Source organism: Helicoverpa zea, chromosome 24 (assembly GCF_022581195.2).
Source record: "Helicoverpa zea isolate HzStark_Cry1AcR chromosome 24, ilHelZeax1.1, whole genome shotgun sequence".
NCBI lineage: Eukaryota > Metazoa > Arthropoda > Insecta > Lepidoptera > Noctuidae > Helicoverpa > Helicoverpa zea.
The window spans coordinates 9540170-9556112 of record NC_061475.1 but is presented as its reverse complement, the minus strand read 5'-3'; the positions used below and the strand labels follow the sequence as shown (position 1 = coordinate 9556112).

The 15943-nt window shown below is 41.5% G+C and overlaps 3 protein-coding genes and 1 long non-coding RNA gene across 5 annotated transcripts; all 4 read left to right on the top strand.

Moving 5' to 3' along the window:
* The first annotated feature begins 666 nt into the window (after nucleotides 1–666).
* On the top strand, nucleotides 667–5374 carry LOC124642354 (juvenile hormone esterase-like). Its single transcript, XM_047180750.1, has 11 exons — nucleotides 667–796; nucleotides 1378–1544; nucleotides 1890–2029; nucleotides 2398–2540; nucleotides 2928–3113; nucleotides 3356–3549; nucleotides 3666–3837; nucleotides 3990–4206; nucleotides 4341–4447; nucleotides 4642–4774; nucleotides 5091–5374. Exons 1-11 carry the CDS (start codon nucleotides 727–729, stop codon nucleotides 5257–5259), a joined length of 1698 nt encoding a protein of 565 aa, XP_047036706.1. The 5' UTR covers nucleotides 667–726; the 3' UTR covers nucleotides 5260–5374.
* An 842-nt stretch (nucleotides 5375–6216) lies between these two features.
* On the top strand, nucleotides 6217–15915 carry LOC124642140. Its single transcript, XR_006985740.1, has 2 exons — nucleotides 6217–6302; nucleotides 14870–15915. It is a non-coding gene; the product is annotated as an uncharacterized LOC124642140 (long non-coding RNA).
* Nucleotides 6625–10657, top strand: LOC124642137 (juvenile hormone esterase-like). Its single transcript, XM_047180444.1, has 11 exons — nucleotides 6625–6783; nucleotides 7128–7270; nucleotides 7522–7661; nucleotides 7912–8054; nucleotides 8189–8374; nucleotides 8495–8685; nucleotides 8783–8951; nucleotides 9130–9346; nucleotides 9504–9613; nucleotides 9802–9937; nucleotides 10428–10657. The coding sequence occupies exons 1-11, from the start codon at nucleotides 6708–6710 to the stop codon at nucleotides 10594–10596; spliced, it is 1680 nt and encodes a 559-aa protein (XP_047036400.1). The 5' UTR covers nucleotides 6625–6707; the 3' UTR covers nucleotides 10597–10657.
* Nucleotides 11334–15915, top strand: LOC124642138. Of its 2 annotated transcripts, none has more exons than XM_047180445.1 (6): nucleotides 11334–11478; nucleotides 12023–12095; nucleotides 12381–12556; nucleotides 13373–13519; nucleotides 13669–14292; nucleotides 14580–15915. In XM_047180445.1, exons 2-6 carry the CDS (start codon nucleotides 12059–12061, stop codon nucleotides 14715–14717), a joined length of 1122 nt encoding a protein of 373 aa, XP_047036401.1. In that variant the 5' UTR covers nucleotides 11334–11478; nucleotides 12023–12058; the 3' UTR covers nucleotides 14718–15915. The 2 variants fall into 2 exon arrangements, with proteins under 2 accessions (XP_047036401.1, XP_047036402.1); XM_047180446.1 differs by lacking the exon at nucleotides 11334–11478 and adding an exon at nucleotides 11606–11798.
* Nucleotides 15916–15943: the final 28 nt, after the last annotated feature.

Here is a 15943-nt window from a genome sequence, read left to right as displayed (position 1 = left end):
AATACGAATCAAAGGTGATTGATAACCAGCAGAGTTCAAGGTGATGCACTGATAAGAATTTGCATAACATCTTATTACGGCATAATAGCTTGTTTACCTGATGAACTGGGGGCAAAGAAATACTAACGAATATCGAAATATCATCTTTGTTTAGTTGTAGCCAGAACTTTGGATTCCAGGTAATCTTAGCGGCTTTTAAGTAAGTAAACCTGGAACTTAGCCGATGTTTAGGTTTTTTTTAGAAAATCTATGCTAATATTATAAAGAGGAAAATTTTCTTTGTTTGTTTGTTTGGTTGTAATGGATAAACTCAAAAACCGCTGGACCGATTTTAAATATTCTTTCACCATTAGAAACCTATATTATCTGCGAGTAACATAGGCTATTATTTTATCCCGGTGCGGGCAGTAGCTCCCACGGGAAAACGGCTAGTAATTAATATAAAGCTCACTTTATTTAGGTCTGTGTCTCGCTAGGAACCGTAGGTACAACTAGTATCTGATTTTCAAGAGCCTATTAGATAGAACACAAACTTTTGACTGTTTGGTCCAAATAAGTACATCAAAACCTATCAAAGAGATGCATATGCTAAGAGCGGTAACGATACCTAAAATTCGTTTATTAATCGAAGTATTTATAAATGTTGCAGACTAGCCCTCGTGCGTCATACGTCACCCTGTATAAAGCCGTCAGTCTCCCTACATTGTGCACAGTCGCTCACCAGCCATGTGTCTGCGCGCCCTCCTGTGTGCGCTGTGTGTCGCTGTGTGCGCGCACGCATACAAACACAACACAGGTTAGTGCGTCAACAAGTGATGTGTATGTGATAGAGGAGTGTGAGAAAGTGTTTGTGATAGAGGGATGTGCCTTTGTGTGTTTGTTTTTATGTACGAACAGGGCGGTTTAGTTTTCAGTTTTATAATTATAAGCACCGTCGATAGTGATGTATCTTGAGATCCTATGTTATAAGTTCGGCCATTCAGAGAATGCGTTCCTGACACGTCGCGATTGAACTGACGACGTAACTACATTCATTGATTATTGATATAATAATGTTGTTTTAATGCTCCTCAATTGTTAAAACGGTAAACAACCAGCAAAAATATTTTTATCGTAACTGCAACGCCATTGCAAAGTTACGTCGTCAGTTCAATCGCGACGTGTCAGGAACGCATTCTCTGAATGGCCGAACTATAGTCATTTTTGTGAGTCCATCAGGAATGAAAATAGAATATAATAGCTCAAACGCTTAACGGCTAAAGCAGCCAAGCAGCTATTTTAGTCCCACCAGAAAGAAAAAAATCTTTAACATTATTATAAACTTACACCCATGTGACTACCATTACAACCTGGTTAAACCATAATCCATTCTTCCAGAACGCACAAATGTTCCTTCTTCAACCGTGGCGCCTTCTGGGCCCCTGACCCGCGGCGTGTCGGGGGCGTTCCGCGGGTCGTGGATGGAGACGCGCCGCGGGAGACGATTCCAGGCGTACCGCGGCATACGCTATGCTGAACCGCCTGTAGGAGCACTGAGATTCCAGGTACAAGGCTTACTTTAGCTTACTCTTTAAAAATTACTAGAAATACGTTGAAATATGCTGTCTCGCAACGACGAATGCAAAACCTGTTTAATTAAGGAAAATTATTTTATTCCAATGTTTCAACTTCATCGCGTCGGAAATACTTCGCACACCCAGGTAAAATCAAATAGCCTTGCTCGATAAATAGGCTATATAATATATATTTTTTCAAATCACACCGATTAGTGTTCAAGATGCTAAAATACATATGTGTCTTTACTATGGATTTAGTCCTTATGAATGAGGGTCAGTAGTATATTCGACCGGCTAAATAACAGTGTAAACTAAAGGAATCTTTATCTTCAGCCACCGAAACTGAAGCTGAACTACGAGGGCGAGGTGGACGCGAGCAAGGAAGGCCCCGCGTGTCCGCTGCCCGCGCCTCCCGGTTACTACGTGGACGAAGACTGTCTCACTGTCAACGTTTATACTCCCGCACACAATGCGTAAGAACAACATATTTAGAACACTTAAAACGTCCACTGCTGGACAAGAGGCTTCTGCCCAGGCTGGGGAGCATTGCCCAAAGTCTTTGCGCTGGGCTTGCGTGTTGTTGGCAGACTCATATTTGTATATCCTGTGATATTTTATTGCGTAGGACTTTGAGGAATACCTGCTACAGCATACATCAACAAGGGTCACATTTCAAAAAAAAAATACCTATATGACCTAATTTTTTATATGATCCTTCGTAAAGAGTAAACCAGGGTTTAAACAGCAAATGAACTAAGCTATTTCTTGCTTATGGAAATATTTTTGTGAGTTTTCAATAACACCAATCACCATACTAAGTACTATCCTAACAATTGTCCAGGTCTCGCCCCCTGCCGGTGATCTTCTTCATCCACCCGGGCGGGTTCTACGCGTTCTCCGGGCGCAGCGACCTGGCGGGGCCGCACTACATGCTCGACAGAGACGTCGTACTCGTCACCATCAACTACAGGCTTGGCTCTTTAGGTACCTAATGAGTTATCTTCATTTTGGTCAATGAATTTCAGCTTTTACTTCATATCTCAAATCAAAGCAAAAATAATTTATTCAAACTTGGCCGCAAAACAGCACATTAAGAACTTAAAAAAAAATTACAAAAGATAGCCCCCAAAACGCCCACCCTTTATCATTTCCTATATGTTTTTGCTGGAAAGAGTGGCGCAACATAATTCCCAGCAACATATGTCTGTCTCTACAAGATAAAATAACGTACTTATTTTTCACTTTTTACATCCCACTCAACATAACAAGTTTTCTTTACGATTCCGAATAGGTACTATATTTTTCCTCAACTGTTATCCTTCTGTTATTATTTTGCTGATTTTGTCTTATTCGTTTCTTCATTTGTCCCAGGTTTCATGAGCACGGGTGACATGTATGCTCCCGGCAACAATGGTATGAAGGACCAGGTGGCGGCGCTGAAGTGGGTGCAGAGGAACATCGCGGCATTCGGCGGAGACCCCAACCTGGTCACCATCACGGGCTGCAGTGCGGGGTCTATCAGTGTCTTGTTGCATATGATGTCTCCCATGACTAAAGGTACCTAGAGCACTTTAAGATAGATCTGATGGATGGTAATCTAGAATTTAATATCAATCTATCAATTATTATTTATTTCTCATCGTCAAATGGTGGTAGATGAATGGTGTCTAAAGTAGGTAGTCCTGTATTACAGAACACCAGGTTTACCCTCTGCCGAAACAAAAATGGTAAAACTATTGAGATCATTTTTTTATATTTTTATGTACACTTACATACCTACGATTGTTTTGTGTGATTAGGACTATTCCACCGCGGCATAGCAATGAGTGCGTCTCCGATAACCAAGGCCATGACCACCCTGACCCACCAGCGCCACCTCGCCGTGCGTCAGGCGGAGATCCTCAACTGTCCCACACACAACTCCTCAGCTATTGTTGACTGTCTCTTCAAGAAGCCCTGGAAGGAACTTGGAGACTCACTCCCCAAGTTCTGGGTAAGATTCACTTTTAGGTTTCATTTGTTTTTTTGTAAACCAAGAGATTCAGTCGTATCTTGAGGAAAATGTTCAATTGATAGGATTGTTACTAAATCAAACCTTTGCATGAACAGGAGTTCGGTCCGGGTGACCCGGTGGGTCTGTGGGGCCCGGTGGTGGAGCCGGACTTCGGGCAGGAGCGCTACCTCACCATGAACCCCCTGGATGCCGTCAAGCAGGGCAAGATGCACACCGTGCCCCTCATCATCAGCCAGACCACCGACGAATTCTTCTGGAAGGCTTACCGTTAGTATCACTATACAATCACCATACTGAGAACATTATACATGATTTATTGCACAATAACTAGACGGTGTTGACACTAAACTAAAGGCCAATCACAATAGATTTTTCATGAATACAAATATGGTCACTTATCCTATCCTATTTTCTTTCAGAGGTCCTGCTAAACGAAACCCTCTTGAAATCAATGAACGATGACTGGGAGAAAATCGCACCGATCTCGTTCATGTTGCCCCAGGAGAACAGAGCCGCGGCTGTGAAGAAGCTGAAGGAAGTTTATTTCAAAGGAAACAAGATTGCTAACGACACGGAGAGTGCCAAAGCGCTGGGGAGGCTGTATGGAGACTCCATCGTTGGGTTTGGAGTTCACAGGTACAGAACTTCGATAACTTGTGACTTTTACTCAATTACGAGTTCTTCCAACAGCCGTGCAAAATTCACTTCCACAATTAACTACTAAGACTATTAAAACAACTTAACACTAATACCTCTATGTTGTCTTCCAGGATGGCAAACCTGATGTGTCGTCATTCAACGCACCCGGTATGGTACTCAGAGTTTGCGTACGTCGGGAACAACTCGCACTACGAGGATCCTAATGGAAAACCACAAGGTAAGTGTTATATTCATTACATCACCTACTTACCTAATAATTACGAAGGGCAGACTATAAACACCAACGATATCAGGTTCTCTGAGGCCGATCGCCTAGCTACTGCGACACTGTTTCAAATTGCTGTTTGAGACTCATTTATTTCTACTACGTTGTTTACTAACTCTTAATTTAATATTGATTGTCGTTGCTAGGTGCTGCTCATCACGACGACCTGCTGTACGTGTTCACGCTGAGCTACAACTTCCCCACCATCGAGCTGAGCAGCCCGCACTCGCACGTCGTCGACGAGATGACGGCTATCTGGTACAACTTCGCGCGCTACGGGTATGTTGCTTCACATTATTGTCTCAAGTGCTTATCTTTCTTCTCCATCTTTTTGCACAGAATCCAGTTAGAAGCTTCGGCTCTTCAAAAATTCTTCTTCAGATCCCTAACTCATATCTGGTTTATTTGGTGTTAACGCTGTATTTTTTATTAATCAGTAGCTTTTATGTTTTCAACTAAATACATTTTCTCAACTGTAATTTTCTTTTCATTATCAACTGGGTTATAGCCATTATCATTAGAGTTATACGATGCCATTATACTCAAACTCTTACACTCGTCAAGCGTTCAAAAAAAATCATATTGTTCTCCTCAGAGACCCGAACCCTCGCGGCGACACTCCGGAGCTGGGCAACCTGACGTGGCCCGCCATGACGCCCGACCGGAGGCTGTTCCTCCACCGAGGTGACAAGCTGCTCATACAGCAGAACATGTTCGAAGACCGGTTCAAGGTCTGGGAGGAACTCTATCCCATACCGTATTGAGTGAAGAAGATAAAGTGTCATCTTGGAGTACAAAAGCCTCAATTGTGACTGTAAAAGAGATTACATTATTATTTTTTTAAGTATTTTTTATTAAATAAATTGTTTGAAAAGTTAATTGTTTTTTTTTTTTTTTTTATTCTGGAATTAAAAGAACAAGAATCCATGCCATAGTCCTGACTTGCTAATATTATGTAAGTCTTGTAACACTGTTTGTATGTCTGACGGTCCGAGTAGTTTTAACAACTGAACCGATTTACTTACATGAAATTGGACGCATAGACAATTTTGATTCTTAGAAAGGAAATTCAGACTATTCATTCATCCCGTTTCTGGAAGTAGTTTACTCAGCACGCGGGTGAAACCGCTGGGACCAGCTAGTTAGTCAATAACACAAAACCGCTGGTTTTCCCTGACAGCAATGTTTATATTTTCCTCGTAATTGAGATGGTTTAGTAAGAAAAGAACTCCTTTGTCTCAAGTGCGCATGCGTGAGTCTGATGCTAATGTATGACTGTATGGATACCTACACACGTTTTATTGTGGTTTAGGTACAACTATATAGACTTCCTTATTGTTTTTCTTTGCAGTAGCTAATATGTCAGGGGTGTGATTCTCCTAATTTTTAACCGACTTCCCAAAAAGGAGGAGGTTCTCAATTCGGCCGGTATGTTTTTTTTTTACTTAAGCGACATACGATTCACATTCGACTGAGATCCAATCACGACTCGATTACGATTGAAGCGTATGTGGCATTCCGCTATTTTTACTTTGAAATAAACGTTTTTATCCTTTTCTGTCATTCAATAATGAATCATTTTGCCTAAAAATTATTTACAATTGCAATATGATTGTAGAGCAAACTACGTGTAGACCAAAATCATCAAAATAGCAGACCAATCGCAAACCAATCGAATGTCGTTGGAATACGATTTTCTTATATTATAGCAGAATGCCCGATATGGTTAAAACTGCTATTGCGATCATATTACGATTCGATTTCTATTCAATTTTGACATTATTAACTTAGGAGAATCGGGCCCCAGGTTGTAGATTCGATTTTTTTTTGTGTCGCAAACTCGGACGGACAAGAAGATTTTGTTTTTCTCTTTTGAGATTCTCTCGGCTACACATTAGTTTATTGTGCAAAAGCCCATTCATAAGGACATTATCAGTAGGACCTCTTTAAAGGGCCAAAACGTCTGGAATATACTCCTTAACAGACCCAAATCAAAACAGCCTATTAAAAGTGACCTCCTGAAAAACCCAGAAAGAACCATTGGAATATTTGTTTTGACTGAATGGAAACGTTGCAGAATAAATGCCCTATATCAGGCTACCTACACAATTCATTAGTGAGCAAGTTGTACCTACTCGTCAGTCAGTTAGTGCGTACTGCTGACTAAAGTCTAGCTGTCTTTTGTCAGTGCGCTTGCGTCGGTGGTATCAGGATGTTGTCTGGACTTGTGTGGGTTTGTGTCGTCTGTGCAGTCGTGAGTGCAACGCGAGCTGATGGTGGCAGTACAGGTCAGTCCAGTACTTTCTTGACTGTTTACCTTCTTTATTATTTATTTATATTGAGCATTAAGATTTTAGATATCTGTTAATTTTTCACCTATATTCCTATTATTTTATTAATGTTTTATACGAGATTTTCTTGGTGATTTTATTCTATCACCAGCTTCCATCAGTTTCACGAGAGTTGCTAGATTAATGAGAGATTGTGGGCTTTCCAACGATGAAAAAATAGGTTCTGTAGTTTCTGAGATTGACCAGTTCAAACAGTATTAACTGTCAAATTAGATTATAACGTAATTAGTTAAATAGATTTTAAAGTAATTCAGTCTGTATTTAAACGTATTTCTCTTTAGACGAAATCCAGGATGCTCCAACCACGCAGTCAGTGTCTGGTGAGTTCTTGGGCTCGTGGATGACGTCACGGCGCGGGAGACGCTTCCAGGCGTACCGGGGGATACGATATGCTGAACCACCTGTTGGGGAGCTGCGGTTCCAGGTTGAAATACATTATCAAACCATTTACTAGCTTAGGTCTACCACAAGGGAGCATTTTTGTTGTTGTTAAAAACAAAATTATCAAGCCTTTTCTGAAGTTTGTAAAAAAATGAATAATATCAGTATACAGTATCATTGGTATCTCAAATTTTTATGTTGACTGTTAGATCTTCAATTTTACCAAGGTACATATAACCCACCGCAGAAATTACGGATAATCTATGTGTAATCTCAATATTCTGCTCTCTGCAGCCACCTAAACTTATCCTCCATTACGAGAATACAGTGGACGCTACTAAGGACGGTCCCTCGTGTCCTCGGCCCGCAAGCCCGGGGTACCCAGTGGGCGAGGACTGTCTCACAATCAACGTGTATACCCCTGCTATAAACAGGTAAGCTTGTTAACGTCCTGTCATGCTGTTAAGCCAAGAATTGGACTGGACTCTTAACTAGCATGTTGTGTTAGGAAGTACATAAGTACTTCATAGAAAACCCAGTTTTATAGCGAACCACAGATTTATGACTCTCACAAAGTACAGCAAGCAGTCCTTATTCAATAAAGTAATATTGAATGAGGACTGCGTGCTGTACTAGGAATAGAGGAACTAAATGTGACCTATTCCTTGCTTCCCTTCCTTGTAGTTCGAAGCCATTGCCAGTGATCTTCTTCATCCACCCGGGCGGGTTCTACTCCATGTCGGGGCGCAGCGACCTGGCGGGGCCCCACTACTTGATGGACCGGGATGTCGTGCTCGTCACCATCAATTACAGGCTTGGCTCTCTAGGTACCTGCTTAAGACAACCAACTATTACTTATTCTTTCGCATATTTAAAGAGTCTTGTGTCCGTTCCAATTATTTTGGTACCAATTTGCTATAAGAATAACACTCTCTGAAATAACTGGTTGAAATGGTTCCAGGTTACCTCGCCCTGGGCAATAAGTTGGCTCCCGGTAACAATGGCTTCAAGGACCAGGTGGCGGCTCTCAAGTGGATGCAAAGGAACATTGCAGCATTTGGCGGAGACCCCGACCTCGTCACCATCACCGGCTGCAGCGCGGGAGCCGTCAGTGTCATGGTGCATATGATATCACCTATGTCTAAAGGTGAGGATAACTCATAGGCATTTCAGTTAAATCTACTATAAAACATAGTGCTGGAAAAGTGAACCAACATTCGGTATCTAAGTGTCATTATACGTTCAACATAAAATCGTTAATTCGCAGGTCTCTTCCACCGTGCCATATCAGTGAGCGGTTCTCCGACGTCCAAGCTGCCGAGCCCACCAGACCGCATAGACCTGGCCATCAAACAGGCGAGAGTGTCCAACTGCCCCGAGGACAACACCACCGCACTCTTCCACTGCCTCAAGAATAAGAGCTGGAAGGAGATCGCTGGATCAATGCTGGGATTCTTCGTGAGATACATAGGATTACTACAAAATTCTAGAATACAAACTACTACAAAGTTCTATGGACAAGAATCATTTTTAAAGTAACCTTCATTTTCCTCAGGAGTTCGGCTTTGATCCTCTAAGCTTATGGCGTCCAGTTGTGGAGCCGGACTTCGGCCAGGAGCGATTCTTGGTTGAGGAGCCGATGGATTCCATACGAGAGGGCAGGATGCACTCGGTGCCGTTCATCGTCAGCCAAACTACTGGCGAGTTCTTCTGGAAGGCATTTTGTAAGTACCACTGAAAATATTTGAGAAGCATCCAAATATTTAACACAACCAACTCAAGAAGATTTTGGTAGTCAATGTGATGTAGGCCCTCTACCCTTTACCTATTGTTCGTGTCATAAAGCTCACTGAAAAACGAACTGTGCCTTAATTGTCACTACAGTCAATTTGTTTGTTACAGACGTTCTCAACAACCAGACACTGCTAAGCACGATGAACGCCGAGTGGGATCGAATAGCTCCGATATCATTCATACTCCCGCGCAACGAATCCAGTGACAAGCTGGCGTCACTCAGAGAGGCGTACCTTGGAGACAGCCCGTTGGAGAACAATACTACCAGTGCTGATGGACTTGGCAAGCTGTATGGAGACTCCATTACAGGCTTTCCTGTGCACAGGTAGGTCCTAATATTCATTTGACAATGATGAAGTCTTCAGAACCAGGACTTGTCTATAAATTAATCTTTTAAGGAATGCTGTTCTTTGCTGCGGGAAATTAAATAAAGGACAATTAATAAGTACTTGCTTCAAACTGAGTGGTGTGTTATATTTCAGGATGGCTAACCTGATGTGTCGCCACTCCAAGCACCCGGTATTCTACTCGGAGTTCGCGTATCTTGGCAACCGCAGCCACTACGAGGACCCTGTCTCCAAGAAACCAGTTCGTAAGTAAAGAAAATGAGATCATTCACTTTTTATAACATGTTACGTGTTCATTGAACTAAGTCCTTCAATACTTGATTCGCAATAAGTAAAGGAAAATCTGTTGTCAGTTTGTACATAACACTTATTCATGCAAAATTATTATTCTTATTTATTTAGTTTAAATATTATTATTCTTATGTCTCTGCAGGCACAGCCCACCATGACGATCTACTCTACTTGTTCACGCTAAGCTACCGCTTCCCGCCTATAGATGTCGCTGACACAGAAGACTCAAAGATGGTGGACAAGATGACTGCGCTGTGGTACAACTTCGCTAGATACGGGTAAATTAAAACTTACCTACCAATGTTACAAAAATCACCATGTTTTGTCAAATATGAAAGTCTCTTCATGAATTGCATTAGCTAGCATTAAGTAATGGATTCATTGTGCTGTCATTGATCGATAGCAATTTATTTAAGTAAATTAAGAATTTTATGGAGTTACCAACTATTGCCCTCCATAGCAGTTCATGTGAACAACACAACACATAGGTACATCATTCTTTGTAATTTTACGTAACCGACGCCTATTTGGTAGAAAATTGCGAGGATTACAATGCCTGATATTAGTCGCCATAATAACGAAATTTCCCAATTACCATTATAGGCCCGTTGAGAACTATTTACCTACTGTTTGATGATTAACTGAATATAATAATGTTAAATTACAATAACTGAAACCTAATAATAACTGCTAACTATCTTTTTATTTACTGAACTGTAGACTTTTTGTAATAAATACGCTCTTATTTCTTTCTCCTGATGTCTACAGAGACCCGAATCCGCGTGATGACACGCCTGAGCTGTCCTCTCTCTCCTGGCCAGCCATGACGCCAGCCCTGAGGAACTATCTGCGAGTCGACAAGAAGTTTGCAGTCAAACAGAACTTATTCGAAGAACGGTTCGCGGTGTGGGACCAGTTATATCCCATACAATATTAAATAACTGCGAAACAATGGTTAACAGTGTTATTCATTCAATAAAATATTATTTTGCTAACTATTCTGAACGTTTATTTTGTAAGTCCTCATTTTATTAAAGCGCCTACATTGTTTGTCATAGCAATGTGTCACTCTCGCCGACTCTTGCGGGATTTCAAATTCACGTCTAACAATGACTCATTCCATCGGTAAATACCAAAATGGTCTTTATTATTACCTACCATAAAATTCAAGTAGGATCGTAGCCGAATTTGAGCGAAGATGAAGTCAGTTGATTATAGTTCTTATTCCAACGATGAAATGATTACTTTCCAGTGTGAAGGGTTAAAAGTTCGGTCCTTCACGCATGCGCCGCTGCCTGTCATTGTTCAACAAGCCTCAAGCTCTCCATAGAAAATAGTGTTGTAAATAGTTTTCGATGATTAATGGTTCGTCATTCATCCGATTTGTATAACATTAATTTATATACTTCGTTATCTAAATTATGTAAACAAAATATTGTTTGTGCATAAATCATATCATGCTTAAATGTAGGTAGTAGGTAAGTTCCGATTAAAACGTACTATTACCTACTATTTTACTAAGACATTTAGTATTCTGCCAAATCGAATTATAAAAATATCTCGTATAAGATCGGCCATCGCCCCCTCAAACGCGTTGAACGGAACAATGTCGCTCTCGCAGTGAAAATAGTCGACAATCGCATAACAACACGCTCAGTCGAGAACCACCATCGGTTATCGATGTGTGGCACAGCGCGGCACGTCCCTCACGCCGCCATGACACTCCGCGAGAGCGCCCTACGCGCCGGGCACGTACCAAAATAGTATATTCAATTTTTAAATATTAATATTCCTGCCAAGAATAGGCTGGACAATTCAAGTGAGTCGATTTTTTTCGTTTATTTTGTAGTAGTTACAACACTATTGATTAGTTAGTCGGTTTTCCTGTAATTTTTGTTGTACGAAATTGATTGATGAACCCACTGTCCACTAAAGAAACAAGGCCTTTTCATTTATTTACTTTCGTATTGATCCAAATGTTTCAGGGCTTAAAATATATATTAACTATTATTTCATTTATATTTCATACTTAATTCCCCACAATAAATTGCAGCTTTAGCTTGAGAGTTGAGATTTCTCACCGGTATCAAATTGACATATTGGTTCTATTGTCGACAACGTTCTTTATTGAGATCTCCGGTATGCAACTCGACCACCTATTTATTTACTTTGTTACCAACAAATATTGGTATCAATACGTTTATTTTGATTGATGTATTATTTTAAATAGTAAATTATCTTAACTATAGGAATTAGTGATTACACTGTCACTTTGTGTTGTCACAGATCAACAAATGATACAGAGGTGACAACGGTGTGATGGGTGCGAATGTTTTTTAAACAAATGGTGTTGTATTTTTCAGTTTGAGTGAAGGCCCAGCGGCCTTAAGCTCATCGCGATGGCGAACAATTGGTGGAGGGAGCCTGATATGGGGGGTAAGATATTGTTTGTTGAATTAAACTATTGCTATTTAATTTCTAATTTATTGCAATACTAGCTTAGTTTAAAATTAGCAACAAAACTTGAGTATGTTCTCGTTCAGCTTCAAACGATAGCCAATTCTTCTGTCCTCTTTAATAAGTTTAGTTCTGATGTCTTTGCTGGGTAGCTGCGCGCAAAATAACGATCCCCTGATTTTCTTGCAATAGAGATTTTTCGATGATTTCTTCCAACTTATTTTTACTGTATAATAATACCAACTTTTGAATGGTCGTTTTCAGTGATGTCAGCGCCAGTGCCATCAGGCGAGCCGCAGGGCTGCGCCGCGATGCGTATGTGGCGCAATGCGTGCAACACGCTGGTGGCGCCCGACGCCGACAACGCCTGGAAGCAGGTCGTGGAGGCTTCGCCCCCGGACTCGCTGTGGCACACGCTTAGGAACTGTGTCGCTTATCAGGTAGGTTCATCATCTCCAAGGTCTTGTGCTGCGCCAAATTTGATCAAAACTGATCTAGGGGCTTGAATTGGAGCTTAATGTTGAACAAAAATTGGGATGTGGAATTTAGTGCAATTAGCAATTTAGGACTCAAGGAGTCCTTCTTGTTGTTGTCCAAGTTGTTCTTCTAAAGAAGGAAAAATCCTTAAAGTTCAAAACAGTAGATCTTATGACAGATCACGTTTTATTATAGTCTACAAATAATACATAGGTATGTATACTATCTTATATCAAAGATTGAGCCTTGAAGATCAGTCGCGCGGCAAATTAATATCGACATCAATTTATTATTCACACTGCTTCAAATACCGAGCACACCCGAGTGGCTTTGATATATCTTTATACAGTCACAATTCCTTTGTGTAGGTATGTAACGATGTTACATTTTATAGAAATTTTCAAATAAAAAAAGTTCATTTTCTTTTTTCGTATGTATAAGGTAGGTACCATGTGTGTTTTCTATCTCTCGAACATGAAGCAGAAGTAGGTAGGTACCTACAGTGTTTACAGTCACCACTTATTCTTTGAATACATAGGTAGGTATAAAGTGTTTTCGCTGGACACAATGTTCCCTCGGCGTCTGGTGTCTCCCACTGCATTTAACAATCGCGACATTAAGCAATTGAAATCGAGTGTTCGCTCAATGTGAATGGTGTGCTCCACTACTTTTAAGTACGTTCCTACATATGTATTGTAAATACATATATGTATGGCTACATGTGTATGTATGGTATCAGTAATAAAAAAAAAATAACGCTCAACTTTGGTGGTTTGCAGGCGGGCGTCTGGCAAAACTTACTAAATAAAGGTATGGACGACGTGATCCAGCCTGCGGCGTTCAAGCTCGCCATCGTGCTGCGGCACACGCCCTCCGAGCTTACTGTCAAGCTGCTGACCGAGCTGCTGCGTCTGCATCCGCAATCTGTGAGTATAAGTAGATTAGACCGTAAGTACGGTTAGAGTCTACTTTTTATCTGGATGTGTCATTGTTACTTCAATCACGCCCAGACTTAAGTAAAATCGCATGTAGAGTGAAACTACATAATATAGCTGCGTTTCTCGTCTATTCACAGCAAGATCTCACGTCGTACATCCTAGCATTGCTCACGGATGACGAGGCGCAGTGGTGCGGCCACAGCTCCGACGAGTCCGAACCCTCCTCCCCCGCCAGCACCGAGTCTTCCACCGACGCGGGCGAGACTGACGCCGCCGAGGCCACCGACATCGACACTAACGAAGCAGCTGGAGGCCCGGCCGACTCCGCCACGTCAGCGGCGGCGGCCTCGGAGGCGGCCGAAGCCACGCCAGCAGTGGTATCCTCTACCGAAGTAGATTCGACGACGGCTAACATCGATTCGAACATCGTCGAGTCGAACGTCCCCGATTCGACGACGGCCGACGATCCGGTGGAGATCGCGGCCGCGGCCAGCGTGTCGGGGGACAGCCCGGAGCCTAGCAGCCCGGCGCCCACCAGCAGCGACGGCAGCGGCTCGAGCGCGGAGAGCGGCAGCGGCGCGGGCAGCCCGGCGCCGGCGACGCCCGCGGGCCCGGCGCCGCTGCGGGACCTGCAGCTGTTCGGCGACTGCGAGCTGGCGGTGCTGGCGGCGTCGCGCGAGGAGTACGACGCGCACGCCAAGCTGGTGCGCGCCGAGTACTCCAAGCTCACGCACGACAACTACGTCGAGCTCAGGATTAAGGTCACACACGTTATATTCTATCAGGCACCATCATCCTAACGAGAACATAGTATATAAACGTTATCGACCAACCATTGATTTAGCTATTGAGGCTAAACTAACGAAGGTTTGCATGAAGATATGGAAACCTTGGAGACGTACCTATGACGAAACTTTATGACCAACTGAATAAAATCAAACGTTGCTAAAACCACGGGAAATGTTCACTTGATTGTAATTCTATGTATATTCTTATTACATCTTTTATTTTCCATCGATGGCTCACAACTCTTCAATTTCCGTTCCAGGTGCTTAACCAATTCAACCAAATACCAAAGCTGTTCCACACGCCGGAGTTCGAGTGCTTCGAGTCCGCAGCTCGCGAGAACATCGAGCGCGAGATCTGCACGCTGCGGGAACACTTGCTCACCGGACGGAAAGACTAGTACTACTCGTACCAGGACTGTGACGTCACCGACCAGGGACACACCACTGATAGCAACTAAACGTTTACTCGAACATCTAGCTTATGCTAAATTACCTGATCGCGCTGTAGTCTGAACATCATGAGAAACACAAACTTTTGAAAGCATATCAGTCACGGCACTTTCAAGACTTTAATACCTAATAGTAAACAAGTCTAAATATAAAACTAAGGACTAAATCTGAGACTAACCATTTGACAAACAATTATTTGATCCCAACAACTCGCGCGATCGGGCAAAACGTAACAATAATTTGCTGCTCAAGGTAATTTTAAGAAACATTTGAGTAAACTTTAATTGTCATGTCAGTACTTCCCCCGTCGTACGTCACAATCCTGGCAAGTCTGGAAGGCGGTTGAATCTGACTTGTGTTAACATCCTATATACCCAACTAACACGAGTACGCTTCTAACGTCTGTGTGACTTGCAAGTTCAGTTACAAATATGTATTGTAATCAATCAGAGGACATTTCCAGTGTAGTGTTATTTTATAGTAAATCGGTGTCTGTTTAATACATTTCATTAATCATAGGTGCATAAAATGAGCCGCAGGTTTACCCGGCCTGTTTAGATTCGTGGTTTTCTATTTACCTACACTGTAATAGATGTTAAACTAAGATATTACGCTGGTGTCATTGGTATATTATGTAGTATGAATCAATTACCATCGCATTACATGAATTGTAACCACATTCCTTGATAATTATACAGTTAAGTAGTAAACAGTTTACAGGTTACGCTTCCTTGATGTTTAACACTATTTTGAATGTCGTGATTTGCATTTAGAATTTAATTATAGTTTCACTTTGGATCACGTTTTATCATTAGTAACATAACAATGCCATTAGATATAAAAATACGACTGAATGTTTCTTTATTTAGAATTGTGTAGGTATATTTTAGCAAAAACTAACGAGTGATTTGATCATTTTTAAATAGGCATTTTTGCTTATTGACACTTCTGTTAAATTATTTAGTCTATGTAACTATTTATAAAGTATGTCAGATATGCTAGTTATGTATAGTTTCGAATTCTGCGCTTATTTCGATTTAGTCATTAGTTAGCTAGGTATTAAGTATATTGCTTATTGATTTTATCAATGAAATATTAGCATTTATGACATGGTCATTCAAATAAATAAATGTAATAAAATTTGCAGTTCTTTGTTCTTAATTCTCATTTTTAC